The sequence below is a fragment of the Pleurodeles waltl genome, chromosome 6, assembly GCF_031143425.1.
Source record: "Pleurodeles waltl isolate 20211129_DDA chromosome 6, aPleWal1.hap1.20221129, whole genome shotgun sequence".
NCBI classification, from domain to species: Eukaryota; Metazoa; Chordata; class Amphibia; order Caudata; family Salamandridae; genus Pleurodeles; species Pleurodeles waltl.
The window spans coordinates 662,808,387-662,824,768 of record NC_090445.1 but is presented as its reverse complement, the minus strand read 5'-3'; the positions used below and the strand labels follow the sequence as shown (position 1 = coordinate 662,824,768).

The 16,382-nt window shown below is 45.0% G+C and overlaps 1 protein-coding gene across 1 annotated transcript in view; it reads left to right on the top strand.

Annotated features, from left to right (window-relative positions):
* Positions 1–16,382, top strand: part of ACTR6 (actin related protein 6) — a 274,936-nt gene that overhangs the window by 185,689 nt on the left and 72,865 nt on the right. The window contains exon 9 of the mRNA XM_069239039.1: positions 9,681–9,852. Coding sequence (XP_069095140.1) covers positions 9,681–9,852 — 172 coding nt within the window. The remainder of the gene's footprint in view (positions 1–9,680; positions 9,853–16,382) is intronic.

Here is a 16,382-nt window from a genome sequence, read left to right as displayed (position 1 = left end):
AACAAATACCCATATACAGACCAACATTTGGTCTGTAACCTGTGTCTGTCGCCCGAGCACAAAGAAGAAACGTGTGAGGCCTGTCGTGCGTTTCGGTCCCGAAAAACGTTCCGTGACCGGCGAGCCAGAAGATTACAGATGGCGTCCACGCCGACAGGACAACGAGGGTTCGAGGAACAAGGAGAAGAAGAGGAAACCTTCTCCATCCATGAATCCGACTCAGAAGAATTCGACGTCGAGGAAACCGTGAGTAAGACGTCGAAACAAGCACCACACAAGAAAACAGACAAGGCCCAGGGGACGCCACTGCCAACAGGCCATGGCTCAACCCATAAAGTAGGTGACCGTCCATCGGCACCGAAAAAGGCCGAATTGGTGCCGAGATCGTCCGACTCGGGTCGAGACACAGGCACGCAGCAATCTCGGGACCGAGAAAGCGCTGCCGAAAAAGATCGACGCCGAGACAGCGGAACCGAAGCTGCTCGACGCAGAGACAGCGGCACCGAGGAAGATCGACGCCGAGAAATCCCGACTCCGAAAAAGAGAAAAGTCACCTCGGAGCCGAAAACAAGTAAGGACACGGTTTCGGTGCCAAAAAGACCAGCAACCGAACCGACTACCAGCTCATATTCAGAGGAACAATCACTGTCCTCTCAAATGCGCAAACACAGATTTGAGGAAGAGTTACAGACCACTGAGGTAGACCACACTCAAAAGCGGATCTTTATACAGAGTGGGACAGGGAAGATCAGAACTCTTCCCCCAATTAGGAGAAAAAGGAGACTTGAGTTCCAAACACAGGAACAAACACCACAAACAAAAGTGGTGAAGAAGGTAACTCCGCCACCCTCTCCTCCACCTGTAACTCAGATATCACCGGCACAGACTCCATCGCACTCACCAGCTCAGACCACCATGAGCCAAGATGACCAGGACGCTTGGGACCTGTACGACGCCCCAGTGTCAGACAATAGTCCTGAGGCGTATCCTACCAAGCCCTCACCACCCGAGGACAGCACAGCGTATGCACAGGTGGTAGCTAGGGCAGCAGAGTTCCATAACGTGTCGCTACACTCAGAACCTGTCGAGGATGACTTCCTTTTCAACACCCTCTCCTCCACCCATAGCACCTACCAGAGCCTGCCTATGCTTCCAGGAATGCTAAGGCACGCAAGGCAGATCTTCAAAGAACCTGTCAAAAGTAGAGCAATAACTCCGAGGGTGGAGAAAAAATATAAAGCACCGCCCACGGACCCTGCTTTCATCACCTCACAGCTGCCACCAGATTCATTTGTGGTAGGGGCAGCTCGCAAAAGAGCCAACTCCCACACATCAGGAGATGCACCACCTCCGGATAAAGAAAGCCACAAGTTCGACGCAGCTGGGAAAAGGGTCGCAGTACAAGCTGCAAACCAGTGGCGCATCGCGAACTCTCAGGCGCTCCTAGCGCGATATGACAGAGCCCATTGGGACGAGATGCAGCATCTCATCGAGCATCTACCCAAAGAATTTTAAAAAAGGGCAAAGCAAGTGGTTGAGGAGGGACAAAACATCTCCAATAACCAAATACGCTCCTCTATGGATGCAGCGGACACAGCTGCAAGAACAATAAACACCGCAGTAACCATAAGAAGGCATGCATGGTTGTGCACATCTGGCTTTAAACCGGAGATACAGCAAGCAGTGCTCAATATGCCGTTCAATGAGCAACAATTGTTCGGACCTGAAGTGGACACCGCAATTGAGAAGCTGAAAAAGGACACTGACACAGCCAAGGCCATGGGCGCACTCTATTCCCCGCAGGGCAGAGGCACTTTCGGCACCTTCCGTAAAACAACCTTCAGAGGGGGGTTTCGGGGTCAGGCCACACAAGCCAGTACCTCACATTCAACACCGTCTACCTACCAGGGACAGTACCAAAGGGGAGGCTTTCGGGGTCAGTACAGAGGAGGACAATTCCCTAGAAGCCGGGGAAAATTTCAAAGCCCCAAAACACCTACAACCAAACAGTGACTCACAGGTCACTCAACCCCTCCACACAACACCAGTGGGGGGAAGAATAGGTCAGTTTTACCAATCTTGGGAGGAGATAACAACAGACACTTGGGTCTCAGCAATTATCCAACATGGTTATTGCATAGAATTTCTACAAATCCCTCCAAATATCCCACCAAAAACACAGAATATATCAAAACAGCATTTAGACCTTCTAGAAATAGAAGTTCAAGCATTACTGCAAAAGAACGCAATAGAACTGGTACCATGTACACAAATAAACACAGGAGTTTACTCACTGTACTTTCTAATACCAAAAAAAGGACAAAACACTGAGACCAATCCTAGATCTCAGAACACTATACACCTACATCAAATCAGAACACTTTCACATGGTCACGCTACAAGAAGTGTTACCACTGCTAAAGCAACAAGACTACATGACAACCTTAGATCTCAAAGACGCGTATTTCCACATACCGATACATCCCTCGCACAGGAAATACCTAAGGTTCGTATTCAAGGGAATACATTACCAATTCAAAGTATTGCCGTTCGGTATAACGACCGCACCAAGAGTATTTACAAAATGCCTAGCAGTAGTAGCTGCACACATCAGAAGGCAGCAGATACACGTATTCCCGTATCTAGATGATTGGCTAATCAAGACCAACTCCCTAACAAAGTGTTCACACCACACAGATTATGTCATACAAACCCTCTACAAACTCGGTTTCTCCATCAACTATGCAAAATCACACATTCTGCCTTGCAAAATACAGCAATACTTAGGAGCGACAATCAACACAATAAAGGGAATAGCCACTCCAAGTCCACAAAGGGTTCAAAATTTTCGCAAGGTTATACAAGCCATGTATCCAACACAAAAGATACAGGCAAAGATGGTATTACAACTCCTAGGCATGATGTCCTCATGCATAGCCATTGTCCCAAACGCAAGACTGCACATGAGGCCCTTACAACAGTGCCTAGCATCACAATGGTCACAAGCACAGGGTCACCTTCTAGATCTGGTGTTGATAGACCGCCAAACATACATCTCGCTTCTATGGTGGAACAGTATAAATTTAAACAAAGGGCGGCCTTTCCAGGACCCAGTGCCACAATACGTGATAACAACAGATGCTTCCATGACAGGGTGGGGAGCACACCTCAATCAACACAGCATCCAAGGACAATGGGACGTACATCAAGCAAAGCTGCATATAAATCACCTCGAATTGTTAGCAGTATTCCTAGCGTTGAAAGCATTCCAACCCATCATAACCCACAAATACATTCTTGTCAAAACAGACAACATGACAACAATGTATTATCTAAACAAACAGGGGGAACACACTCCGCACAGCTGTGCCTCCTGGCACAAAGAATATGGCAATGGGCAATTCGCAACCACATTCGCCTAATAGCACAGTTTATTCCAGGGATCCAGAATCAACTAGCAGACAATCTCTCTCGAGATCACCAACAGGTCCACGAATGGGAGATTCACCCCCAAATTCTAAACACTTACTTCAAAATTTGGGGAACACCTCAAATAGACTTATTTGCGACAAAGGAGAACGCAAAATGCCAAAACTTCGCATCCAGGTACCCACACAGGCAGTCTCAAGGCAATGCCCTATAGATGAACTGGTCAGGGATATTTGCGTACGCTTTTCCCCCTCTCCCTCTCCTTCCATATCTAGTAAACAAGTTGAGTCAAAACAAACTCAAACTCATACTAATAGCACCAACATGGGCAAGGCAACCTTGGTACACAACACTGCTAGACCTATCAGTAGTACCCCATGTCAAGTTACCCAACAGGCCAGATCTGTTAACACAACACAAACAACAGATCAGGCATCCAAACCCAGCATCGCTGAATCTAGCAATCTGGCTCCTGAAATCCTAGAATTCGGACACTTAAACCTCACCCAAGAATGTATGGAAGTCATAAAGCAAGCTAGAAGACCATCCACTAGACACTGCTATGCAAGCAAATGGAAAAGGTTTGTTTGCTACTGCCATAATAATCAAATTCAACCATTACACGCATCTCCAAAGGATGTAGTGGGTTACTTACTACACTTACAAAAATCTAATCTGGCCTTCTCTTCCATTAAGATACACCTCGCAGCAATATCTGCATACCTGCAGATTACCCATTCAACTTCACTATTTAGGATACCTGTCATTAAAGCGTTTATGGAAGGCCTCAAAAGAATTATACCACCAAGGACACCACCTGTTCCTTCATGGAACCTCAACATCGTCTTAACAAGACTCATGGGTCCACCTTTTGAACCCATGCATTCTTGCGAAATACAATTCTTAACCTGGAAAGTTGCATTTCTCATCGCCATCACATCTCTAAGAAGAGTAAGTGAAATTCAGGCGTTTACAATACAAGAACCTTTTATCCAAATACACAAAAATAAGGTAGTCCTAAGAACCAATCCTAAATTTCTACCAAAGGTTATTTCACCGTTCCACTTAAATCAAACGGTAGAACTGCCAGTGTTCTTCCCACAGCCAGACTCGGTAGCCGAAAGGGCACTACATACATTAGACATCAGAAGAGCACTAATGTACTACATTGACAGAACAAAACAAATCAGAAAAACAAAACAACTATTTATTGCATTTCAAAAACCTCATACAGGAAACCCAATATCAAAACAGGGTATAGCCAGATGGATAGTTAAGTGCATCCAAATATGCTACCTTAAAGCAAAGAGAGAGCTGCCCATTACACCAAGGGCACACTCAACCAGAAAGAAAGGTGCTAGCATGGCCTTCCTAGGAAATATTCCAATGCATGAGATATGTAAGGCAGCCACATGGTCTACGCCTCACACATTTACTAAGCACTACTGTGTAGACGTGCTATCCGCACAACAAGCCACAGTAGGTCAAGCCGTACTAAGAACTTTATTTCAGACTACTTCCACTCCTACAGGCTGAGCCTCCGCTTTTGGGGAGATAACTGCTTACTAGTCTATGCACAACATGTGTATCTGCAGCTACACATGCCATCGAACGGAAAATGTCACTTACCCAGTGTACATCTGTTCGTGGCATTAGTCGCTGCAGATTCACATGTGCCCACCCGCCTCCCCGGGAGCCTGTAGCCGTTTGGAAGTTATCTTCAACATTTGTACATTTGTAAATATATTACTTAAGCCTTAATTGGCACATACTTATTCACTCCATTGCATGGGCACTATTACTAACACACACAACTCCTACCTCACCCTCTGCGGGGAAAACAATCGAAGATGGAGTCGATGCCCATGCGCAATGAAAGCACAGGAGGAGGAGTCCCTCGGTCTCGTGACTCGAAAGACTTCTTTGAAGAAAAACAACTTGTAACACTCCGACCGAACACCAGATGGCGGACTATGCACAACATGTGAATCTGCAGCGACTAATGCCACGAACAGATGTACACTGGGTAAGTGACATTTTCCTTCCAGATCATGCACAACTCCTAAAATCACTTTGACTTGATACATCCGGACTTTTCAAGTAAAAATTGGATGTTAAGCACACGCATTCTCGGAGCATTGCAGAATGAGACATGCTTGAAGCAAATTACTATCACACATGTGATAACAAAACAAACTTGGACATCAGAGTAATTGCTGGTGCTATTGGGTTCACCTATGTAACATACAATCAAGGTGATACTGTCCATATAGTGTACAAATCACATCGTTATGAAACAATGGTTAGCTCCCACTGAAAAAAAAAATCTGACGCTGTTCAGATGGCGGTCATAAAAGAAAGACCTCTAGCCCATGGGAAGCATTCTAGTCATGACCCCAATAATAGCTTTCAAGGCTGTGACAAAAGCCATTATTCGTAACGCAAAAGCATTGCATCCACGTTGGATCCAATGGGCCAGTTCTGTGACTGCCACTGATTTTGATTGTTTTTGATCCAAAACTTCAGACACGTGTTTCTTCAGTTGGAACTTAAATACCCAGCACCTGCAAACATTTTGCCTCTTGATCAGTATCAAATGATAATATATACTTATGGTTCAGTGCAACCAGCAGTAGGCACCAAACATCAATACTCCGCTGCTTGCGTGGCTGTGAGTGGATTCATGCAGGATGACAAGTTCCACCCTCAGAACACATACACGCAGACCTTAGGAGACTGCACTGCACAATTGGTAGAGTTTAAGGCTCTATTAGTGACATTGGAACATATGGATCCTGACCTTATGACACTCATTAGGTGTGATTCATATTATGTGTTTGGTGTTTAATGAATGCCTGCATTACTGACACCAGAATAGATTCAGAGATTCAAAAGGGAACCCCATTATACACAGCCTCCTGTGGGGAAAGGTAGCAGATTTAAAGGAGGTGCTACCAAATACCCATGTAGTACATAAAATGGGCCTTCAACATGTAGGAATACACATTGCAGGAAACACCTTGGCTGATGAAGCCATGGCTTCTGTTGCTGCGATTACTCGTTCCAGAATGAGGTTGGATGATGGAATGCTGGCTGCTGTGAAAGCTTCGGCTGACAGCAGCCCTTGCCAAAGGCATATCATATCAAATATTCCTACCATCTCGGCACCCAAAACAATGCCAGGAGTGGGTGGTCCCGTGATCCCAACCAAGAACTTAGATTAGACCTATAAAAAGCAGTGAATTAAAGGGGTTGCTTCTGCCCATGCAGGTATGGCGGCTTCAATAACAATGTTGCAAAAACACAATTGGCGGCCAGGTCTGTACAAACAGGCCATACAATATGTCCTTTGTTGTGTCATCGGTCAACAAATAAATGAATTCAACATCACACGCCCACTGCAGACACCCCTTCTGATTTCCAACAAACCACTACATTGTGTGTACCTGGACTATTGTGGTCCCCTAACACCTGATGGTGCATACAAATACATATTAGTCACTGTTGATTCTTGCTCCAGATTCCTATGGCTATGGACGCAACGATCAGCTGATGCTCAAATTGTAATTAAAGATTTGCATATCTTTATCTGGACATATGTAGTTGAGACTTCTATTTGGACCATGACCCTGCCTTTGCCTCCAGGACATTCAGGGATACAATGGTTAACAATGGGGGCCCAACTACATTTCTCGTCTCCATATCATCTAGAGGGGAACACTGTTGTGGAGCTTAAAAACCGAGACTTAAAGTAATCCTTGACAGCTGGAGTACCAGGTACAGGTTATAGTTGGCTTAGCCACCTGAATGGATTCTAAAGGGAGGGTGGAAAATTATATTTCATTAGTACCGGTCACTACATCTGTGACAAGACATGTCCAAAATTCTGAGCAGTACTACTCAAATTCAACAAAATGGATGGAATAATTTACTACGAACCGCCAAGGTACACATCTGCCTGTTTACTTTCTCTGACATCGGCTCTGGTGTTTGGACAAATTGCTTCTGGATATTTTGCCGACGTCAACAATTCATTTTCAAATTCTTCGGCATCTTCAACTACACCTGTATCAAGCGCACATAAGCTATTCAGTTGGTTTAAAACTAACAATCTGATCTGCCCATATAATGATCTCTGGGTCCTGTTAACTACATTTGCCTTTCTTCTCTAGATTGGTTTTGTTATTGTTTTCTTTTCACTGATACATGGCCATTATCTTCCTGAACGCTCTGCTATTTTTTAAAGCTAGGTTTTAAAGCCTCACCTGTCTTCACATAAGGTCCTCAGATACTTGTCCCTAGTAAACATTTCAGTTATACTGAGTCCTATTTGGACTCTTTGGGATAAAGTACCATTTGGTATATTCGTGCCAACGGAAATTATTCAAATTCCATATGTATTTAAAGTCTCTAACAATGATTTAATAACACCTGGGTTGGTTTCTGATGATTGGGATGTGAAAGCGGTTGGTTCTATGCTTTCTGAGCTTTAATATTATACTGTGTTTGAAAGTGAAGAGGTTTACTAAACAACAGGAAATTATGGGAAAATATTCTGTTACCATCATTACGCACACCACTTTATACATAAAGCCAGCACCCTGAGGACTGTTTATGAATGTACACAATGTGAACATTGTCCAACTCTGCCAATAGGGAGTTCTGAAACGTACATACAAAAGGTTGCATATTTTCCTGGGCATGATGTCACCAATGTTGAGTCTTATTATTTCAAATTGCCTGTTAACAGATACCACATTGATCTGTTATTTTGTTTCCCAGCTGGCCATTGAAGGTTATGAATATTGGTTGAAATTGACTGATTTAAAGAGTGTGTGGGGGAACTAGAAATTGGCAAATATAGGGATGGGAAGCTTTGTTTAGAGCATGGTTGCTCGCAAACATTTTTCCAGGGGCCACGATGTATGGTCCATGTTGTGACTGAGGGCTGCACTGATGTCAGCAGAGTGGCAGTAGGGAGTCCTGGTTTGTCAGGGGTTGTGTAAGGTAAGGAGGACATAAGGCAAGCGAAGCAAGTACATCTAGCGGCTGAATTGCACAATGAAACCAGAAAACCTATGATCAATCCCGGCTTCCCCTTGACCAAACTGTGTGATTGTAGGCAGTGTTTTTTCCACTTTGCCTCCTATTTCTTTAGCGTGGCACGTTAGAGGACCTCAGAATAGATAAGTTCAAAATGTGTGCTGTACAAAACCTTCTACTCTGTTTGAATATAATGCTGTCCACATGTATCAGCAACCTAGGCCACCCAAAGGGTGCACATGACAACTGATTTGGCATTGGCATTGTTGTCAGTGTGGGGTGGGGGAAGCATGAATATTTCTAAATTTATTCTTTGAAAACTATCCCTAATGTAATACCTTTCAATGCTGTGGTACAGTAACGGTTTCTACATGTTAATGAAAACAACTTTTTTGAATTTTGAAGTAACATAATCATATTTGTGCACATTTGTTTCTTGATGTCTTAAAAAATAGAGCTGTTCCTAAAGTTAAATGGTGCCGGACACCACCTTAGTTACTTCATAACTTCAGTTAACCTGCAAATAAATGCTTGCCCATATATTTACATTTTTTCCTGAATATTAGTGATCAGCAAGTAAACAGCAGCCTCTGTTCAGCTGGTGACTGCATGTAAAGGTCAGGAGGGCTGCAAGCAGTCCCTGGGCCATATACTTTGAGTATCACTGGTTTAGAGCATGCCTTATTCCATTCCAAATTATATTTTTAAATTCAACTGTACAACAAACAAGTTCCCTTAGCAAATATTAAGGGCTTGAGTGTGCCCAGTATTCCATCACCAGCTAAATTTGACAAATGGCAAAAGATTTTAAATGTCACTGAAGAACAGCTCAACAGGTCGGTCAAAAATAGAACATTTAATTCAACACTTTCCGGTCCAAATGGGTGGTTATTGTGGCCAGTAGACACAAAAGGTTGTCATGCTTGTTTTGTAAACTCCACAGGGTGTTTCATGGTGAACCGGACAGACCCTCGTTACATATCACAACACTCTGATATAGTTACCACAGATAGCGTGGGCAGAGAGTCAACAATGGTTGCTGTGGTTTAGGTGCTTTGTGGCGCTAATGACAATTGTGAGATCTTAGGGGGTTTTCAGTTTTGTTTCATAACCATGATTGATCTGAAGCAGTGGATTGAAGTTAATATGTATTGTGTTGAATTGTTTTAATTTGTGAGTTTACAAAAGTATGCTTACGTTTCATGTAGCCACTAGAAGAGATGGTGTACAGTGGAAAATATAAAACTGGGGAACAGATTCTTCGTTTGACAAATGAAAGATTTTCAGTTCCGGAAATACTCTTCCACCCATCTGATATAGGCATTCCAGAAATGGGAATTCCAGAAGCCATTGTGTACTCTGTTCAGAATCTTCCTGGAGGTAGGGGCTTCAAATGTGTAAAGTTGAACACTTTTTGATCTGCGTTATGTGTTTAAAATGTTTTGAACACAGACCTCTTGACACTTGTAAAGTTGCCACAAAAAATTGTCAGTTCAAGTCATATATAATCCATAGCACTGAGGCCTTTCCTCTGTTTTGACATAATGTTTGGAACATGCAACATTTATGAGACTTTCAATATTTGTTGCAGTTTGCTCACTGTGATATGCCAGTCAGATGTCATTAAGAACACTACATGGAGGTTTGATCCCGTTGTTGCTCATTATTAGTTTTCCATAGTTCTTCATGGTTGGGGAAACCATGGATCTAAGTGAAGAGATTTATTAACTTAGATGAAAGCAAAACTTTGAAACAAATTTGTTCGAATATACTCAAAAATTCTTAGACATTGTAAGTGTAGTGTGGCCTTATTGAGTACATGGGCTGGGAGTTGGTCATTACAAACTCCGCAGCTCATGATGGCTCCACTGAAGACTGGAAAGTTTTGTTACAAACTTCTCAACACAATTAACCCACACTGATGCCAGTGTTTGATTTATTGTAAAATGCACTCAGAGGACATCTTAGAGAAGGCCCCTATATTTTACCCAACCCTTTAGCACAAGACTGACCAGTCTGTGCCAGCCTGCCACTATCACACAAGTTTCTGAACCCATGGGCTGATGAGAGCCTTTGTGCGCTCTGGGGTTAGGAACAAAGCATGCTCTGGGTGGGGATGCTTCATACCTCCCCTCTGCAGGAACTGTAACACTTGGCGGTGAGCCAGGTCAAAGGCTCAAGCCTCTTGTTACAGTTCCCTAGGGCATTCCTGCTAGTGGAGGTGCGCACTAGAGGGTTGTAGCCACCCTCAGGGAAAGTAGCCATTGGATACTGCCCTCTGACCTAATATTTAGGGGCTCCCCTGAACCGGTTTCACCAGATTCCTGATGACCTCAGAAGAAAGAAGAAGGACTGCTAAGTCGACCCCAGCAGTGAGGACTCCAGACTACAACTGACTTGGCCTCAGCCCTACCGGCCTGTCTGCAACTGCAAATACCCCTGCTCCAAGAAGGCGACACATCCTGCATGGCCAGTGACCGCTACAAACCCCCAGAGGACTGCCTTCCCAGCAGAAGACCAAGAACTCCAGAGGACAGTGGCCCTGTCCTGAAGAAATCACCAAAAGGACTCCAGTTCCGCCCCGGATCTGCAAGCCGTATCCACTCTGCAACAGATGCCCACCACCCAACTCCACGTGGCCCACCAGTCCAGAGAATGTCTCCAGGCGACTCTAACCTCGAGTCCGTCCAGGGTTGACCCCTCCTGGCTAACACGTCGACTACAGCCTGAATCCAGATGCTCACCATGACCGCGACCGGATCCAACTAAGATTCCCGACGCCTAAAGGTACCCCTGCATCCGCAGCCCCCTGGCCTTGGGGAATCCGACTGGTCCCACAATGTCCAGCGGGCGCCTCTCCTGGCTTGTCCGCCTTTGGTTTTCCGGAGCCAGTCCCTGGACCCAGCCTGCAGCATCTTTGTGCCCCTCGGGGTTCCCTTGTTGAAAAGCATTGGGCACCCATATGCTGTTTGCACACCCTGCACCCAGCCCCCCCGTGCCGCTGAGGGTGTGTGTTTGGTGCTGACCTGTGGGCCCCCCGGTGCTGACCTAAAACCCCCAGGTCTGTGTCCCTAAACTGCAAGTATTTACCTGCAGTCTCTTTATATTAAGACATCGCCTCCCCCCCCAGCCCGCCTTTAGACCTCATAGGATTAGTTTGCAAACCGGACACCAACTTTGACTTCTGCACCCGGCCGGCCCCATGTCGCTGGTGGTGCACTTTTAGGGCCAACTTGAACTTTGATCTGTGGACATCTTAACCCCTTAGGACTGGAATCGTAAGTTGTGTACTTAACTGTTTTCTGTGCTAACACCAACCCCTCAATCCTATGAAAAATTTAATTAATGTAAACTTTTGAAATAGAAAAGTGTTACTTGTAAACTGCTTTATCTGCAAAAACCAAACAAAGTACGTTTGATACATACGCTTGATACTTACTGACAGCTGTACTTCCCTGCAGCAAAGTTCTTCTGGTTCTAGTAATAAAGTAACTAAATATATTTTTGCTATATAAAAACAGTTGCCCTGGAGTTAGTCATTGAGTGTGTGCCTCATTTATTGACTGTGTGTGTAAATGCTTTGCACTACCCTCTGATAAGCCTAACTGCTTGACTGCACTTCCACAAAAGAGAGCATTAGTATTATCTACCTTAGCCTCTGTTAATCCTCTGGGGAACCCTTGGACTCTGTACACACCATACCTCATTTTGGTATAGTATATACAGAACCAGCTTCCTACAGGTTACATAATCAAAAGCAGCTGATAGCTCCATAAAAGCCATGAACACTGTGCCTTGCTTGACCAAAGCATACTTAGAAATAACTAAGCTCAAATTCAAACATTAGTCAATGGTTCTCATTCACTTTTTGAAATCATATTGCGTATCAGCAAGGATATTATTTAATTGCACCCACTCTTCCAGCCTATTAAGGAAAAATTAGGCCCATGACTTTAACAGTAGCATCCAACATTGAGATGGGCCTATAATTCACAGGAAGGGCTCTGTCACCTTTTTTGTACATCCGCACATTAATAGATTCCAACCAGGTTGCAGGGAAGCAGACATTCACAAATGCATTAAAAACATTGTTAAAAGTGGGCCCACAGATCCTGGCCATCCAGGCTGCCAGATGCGACAATCACGCGTACGTCCTCCTGCGAGGAAGAGTACAATTATTAATCTGCTCCACCCGTTGCGCTGCCTGGACATGCACGTTCACAGAGTAATCAGAGTTTTCTTTGAAATATGGAGAGTTTACTACCCTCCAAAAAGCTGCACAATCATTTAGCTGGCTTACTCGCTTAAGATCATCCCATGCCTTTTCCCTTATCTCTTTAACCCGTTTCATCCCGGTTAACCGGTACTGTACCCTGGCTTGTCTAATCTGCGAGCTATCCCTAGGCTCAGCTCGTAGGGCCTCATGAAGTCTGGCAAGAGCCTTGGTGCAAGAAGAATCAAACCATCATTAAACTTCTTCGTCTTAACAGGGGCAGTCAGTGCCAGTGGGTTACTAATGGCCTTAATATGTGGGGCAGGCTGGGGCACAAAATGACTGATACCCATCCAATTCATTGGAATCATATGCTAATGTTTCTTGGAGACAAATGATGTGCAAATATGCCACCAAATCCACCCATACAAGGTTGACCCTCCTCCCCCACCCCCCCACACACACATGCACAAACACACACAAATCCTGGCAATATTCCATGATAAGAACTGCACTATTGTTGAATCGGTGTGGACAGCTACACCAGGCCGCTTCCTCAGTAGGAGAAAGGGCTCGACAGGGGAGGAATGGTTTAGTCAAAATTAGTACTAGAAGGGACTTACCTGTCGTTGAAAACTTTCCCAGGTAACCATCTCCCCCAGGCTATTTATAAGTCAGTAGGGCTGCAATGGGTTCGGTCACCTCTTCCATGAAGTTGCCCTCTAGTTATTCTCTGCCCTCTATATTAAGGGTGGGAAGACATAATGGTGCCAAAAAAGCATCAATTTGCTCATGCTGGATTTGCTACTTCAAGGTGTAAAGGGAGGAATAGAATGAGCAAAGCAATCCAAGACTATGGGTTAGTACGATTCTGTGTGTCCCAAGTAGCAAAATGGTAATTTGGGATCCCCTCTGTCGTCTTTGTCCAACTAGGAGATGCCTACTTTTTCTTCATGGTCATTCCTCCCCCATTGTACCTTTGCCAAAGCACTTTCAGCTGTGTCTGTAAAGTGAGAATTGCGGTGCAATTTGGCTAGTAGAATGGCGGTGCAATTTGGCTAGTTCAAGCTCAGTCTTGAGCGTGGGCGTAGGCATTAGTATGCAACAACTGTAGAGGCCCTGGGCCTACCGTTCCAGCTTTTGTATATCCAGGCAAGTGTCACATTTCTCCATGGCAGAGACCTGCATCAGTGCTCTTTATATGGTCACTTTCCAAGCTGCCCAGAGTGTCCTACAGGAACTTACACACCCCTTCGTTTTCTGTGATACACAAGCTAATGTGAGATCTTAGTTGGACTTCTTTCAAATCCAGTCTCACCATCCAGTCTCCCTTCTGCAATAAGTCTCGTAGAAGATGAATGCCCTCCATCTTGAAATGTCTGTAGACAATCCAAGAATTGAAAATGTTTAAGTTGAGGACTAAACGGGAGCCTGTGTCTCTTTTGTGGACCACAAAAAAGTTGCTGATAAATCCCCCGGGATTGGGTGAGGCTTGACAAATGGCATCTTTGCAAAGTAGAGAAAATCTCTTCTGTAATGAGTTTTTGATCTTGAAGGGGAAAAAGCTATCACCCGAGTAGGGGATTTTTGAACTGGAGGGTTGTAAAACTCTGGCTTGTACCCTTGTACTGACTCAAGGACCCAAACGTCCTGTGTCATGATCGCCTAGTTGTGTTTGAAAAACTGAATTCTCCCCCCCAATACCACCTCCTGAACAAGGAATAATTCTCACCTGAATATCCTGCGTCCTGTGGACTCTTTTGGTAACTTCGTCCTCTACTGAAACGCTGGCGACCTCCTCTGGGTCTGGTAGGATAGAAGGATTGGTCTTGGTCTTGCCAGGAACCACGAGACCTGTTGAAATCGTCACGTTGGGAGCCCTGGTAAAAACCCCGGCCTGACGAACAGGCTTTATATCGTCCGGCCCTTCCAAAAAGGTTAGTGCAGAAGACTTTCTTCAGGGACAACTGTGCCTTGTCCAAAGTGTTGTTTGTGGCTGCAAACTTTGCTAAATCTTCGACAAAGGGATCTCCGAATAAAAGGCCGAGAGCTACAGGGCCTGATTTGGAGGAGGCCAAATCGTTTAGCTTTGGATCAATCCTCATGAGGATCGATCGATCTCTCGGTGGACATGGCCACATTGGCATTGCCCAGTTGGCATATCGCACGTTGTGCCCACCCAATTAAGATGTCTGGATCAATCTGGTCGCCAGACTTTTGCAATAAAGCCCAGTTTGAGAATCTTTGTGAGGGGTCCCAAGAGGTCCAGCAGTTTATCCTGGCAGGATCGCCAGGCTCTATCTAGTCCTTTCTTGGGATCTCTGGACTATTTTCTCATAAAGTCGGCCATTGTTGGATCAACCTCAGGAGTGTCCGACACTTTACCTTCGAGGTCTGGTCTGGGGTATTCAGATTTTAGTCTCGTCCTGACCTCTTTGTCAAATGTGCAACTGCACACAGTTTGCTACCTTGTTAAGAGGAGACCAATTTGTAGACCGGGTGTGAATAATCTCGGATGGATCAAACGTCAGAACCTTCCGGGGGCAAGGTCCCGGGAAGAATCCTTGATCCAGTTTCCTCTTTTGACTAGGGCCAGGGGCATCATCCTGGTCACTCTCTGAACCGGCCCTGGAAGAGTCTGAGTCAGACAACTCAAATACCCTAGAGGGATCATCAGAAAAGGATGCCTGAGGTTGAGAATGCCTAAATCCATGTTTGTTCCTAATTGTCGCAGACAATTTTTTAAAGGCTTCCGAATGCCATGTTTTTGCCTTTTATTTGCCTTTGGATTTACCCTCTGAATGAGAGGCAGGAGCAGGTGCAGAGCCACCAGACGTTGGGAGAGGTGGCAACCAACCTTACTGGCGTGCGAAGCCTTTAAGGTGAGAGGTAATGGGGCCTAAAGCCCTGGCCAAAGCCTTGTTCACTGACAATTGGACATTGGAGCCCAATGCTTCCACCAGGCTTTCCTTGAATGAAGAAGAGAACTCTTGATATTCCCTTCTGACCTCCTCGTAGGGGTCGTATTGGGCTATTCTCAAGATGAGCCCCCCACAAAAAAAAAAAAATATATATATATATATATATATATATATATATATATAAAATTATAGCTGAAGCTATGGTAAGGGGGAGTACAATTCCACCAGGCACAGGAGTCAAGTTAAAGCGTGGAGGGAGGCCCTTGGAGCACTCTAGACAGAGCCTAATCACTATTATTACAACCCTGGGCTTCTCCAGAAACCTCAGGGCGTGGGGAGCAATGCACGCCACAAGGTGTAATCACCAGAATTTGGGGTATAAAGAAGAAAAAACAGTGAAGTGCACAGTTAACGTTGCCCCCAATCCTCCTGAAACAGGGAGAAAACTTGTGCGTTGAATTCGCACATGTACGCGCGGTTCTGACGTCTATCCGAGGCTAGAACGGGGAGACGCGACCGATCCAAAATGGCGGTTGCGTCTCCCCTCCCTCTCCCACGCCACAGAATGAGGGAATGCGAGAAAACCGCTTCCCTGGAGCCGAAAGAGCTCCACATAGAGATACAAATGCAGGAAATAATAATCCTAACAATAGTACCTATCCTCGGCACGTGTGAAGCGACGTGCTGAGTAAATAAACAACCGAACAATCACCAATGCGCATAACGAAATAGATGCACTTCGCTGGCTGCGGAGCAGCAAAGAAAGGGAAGGTTTA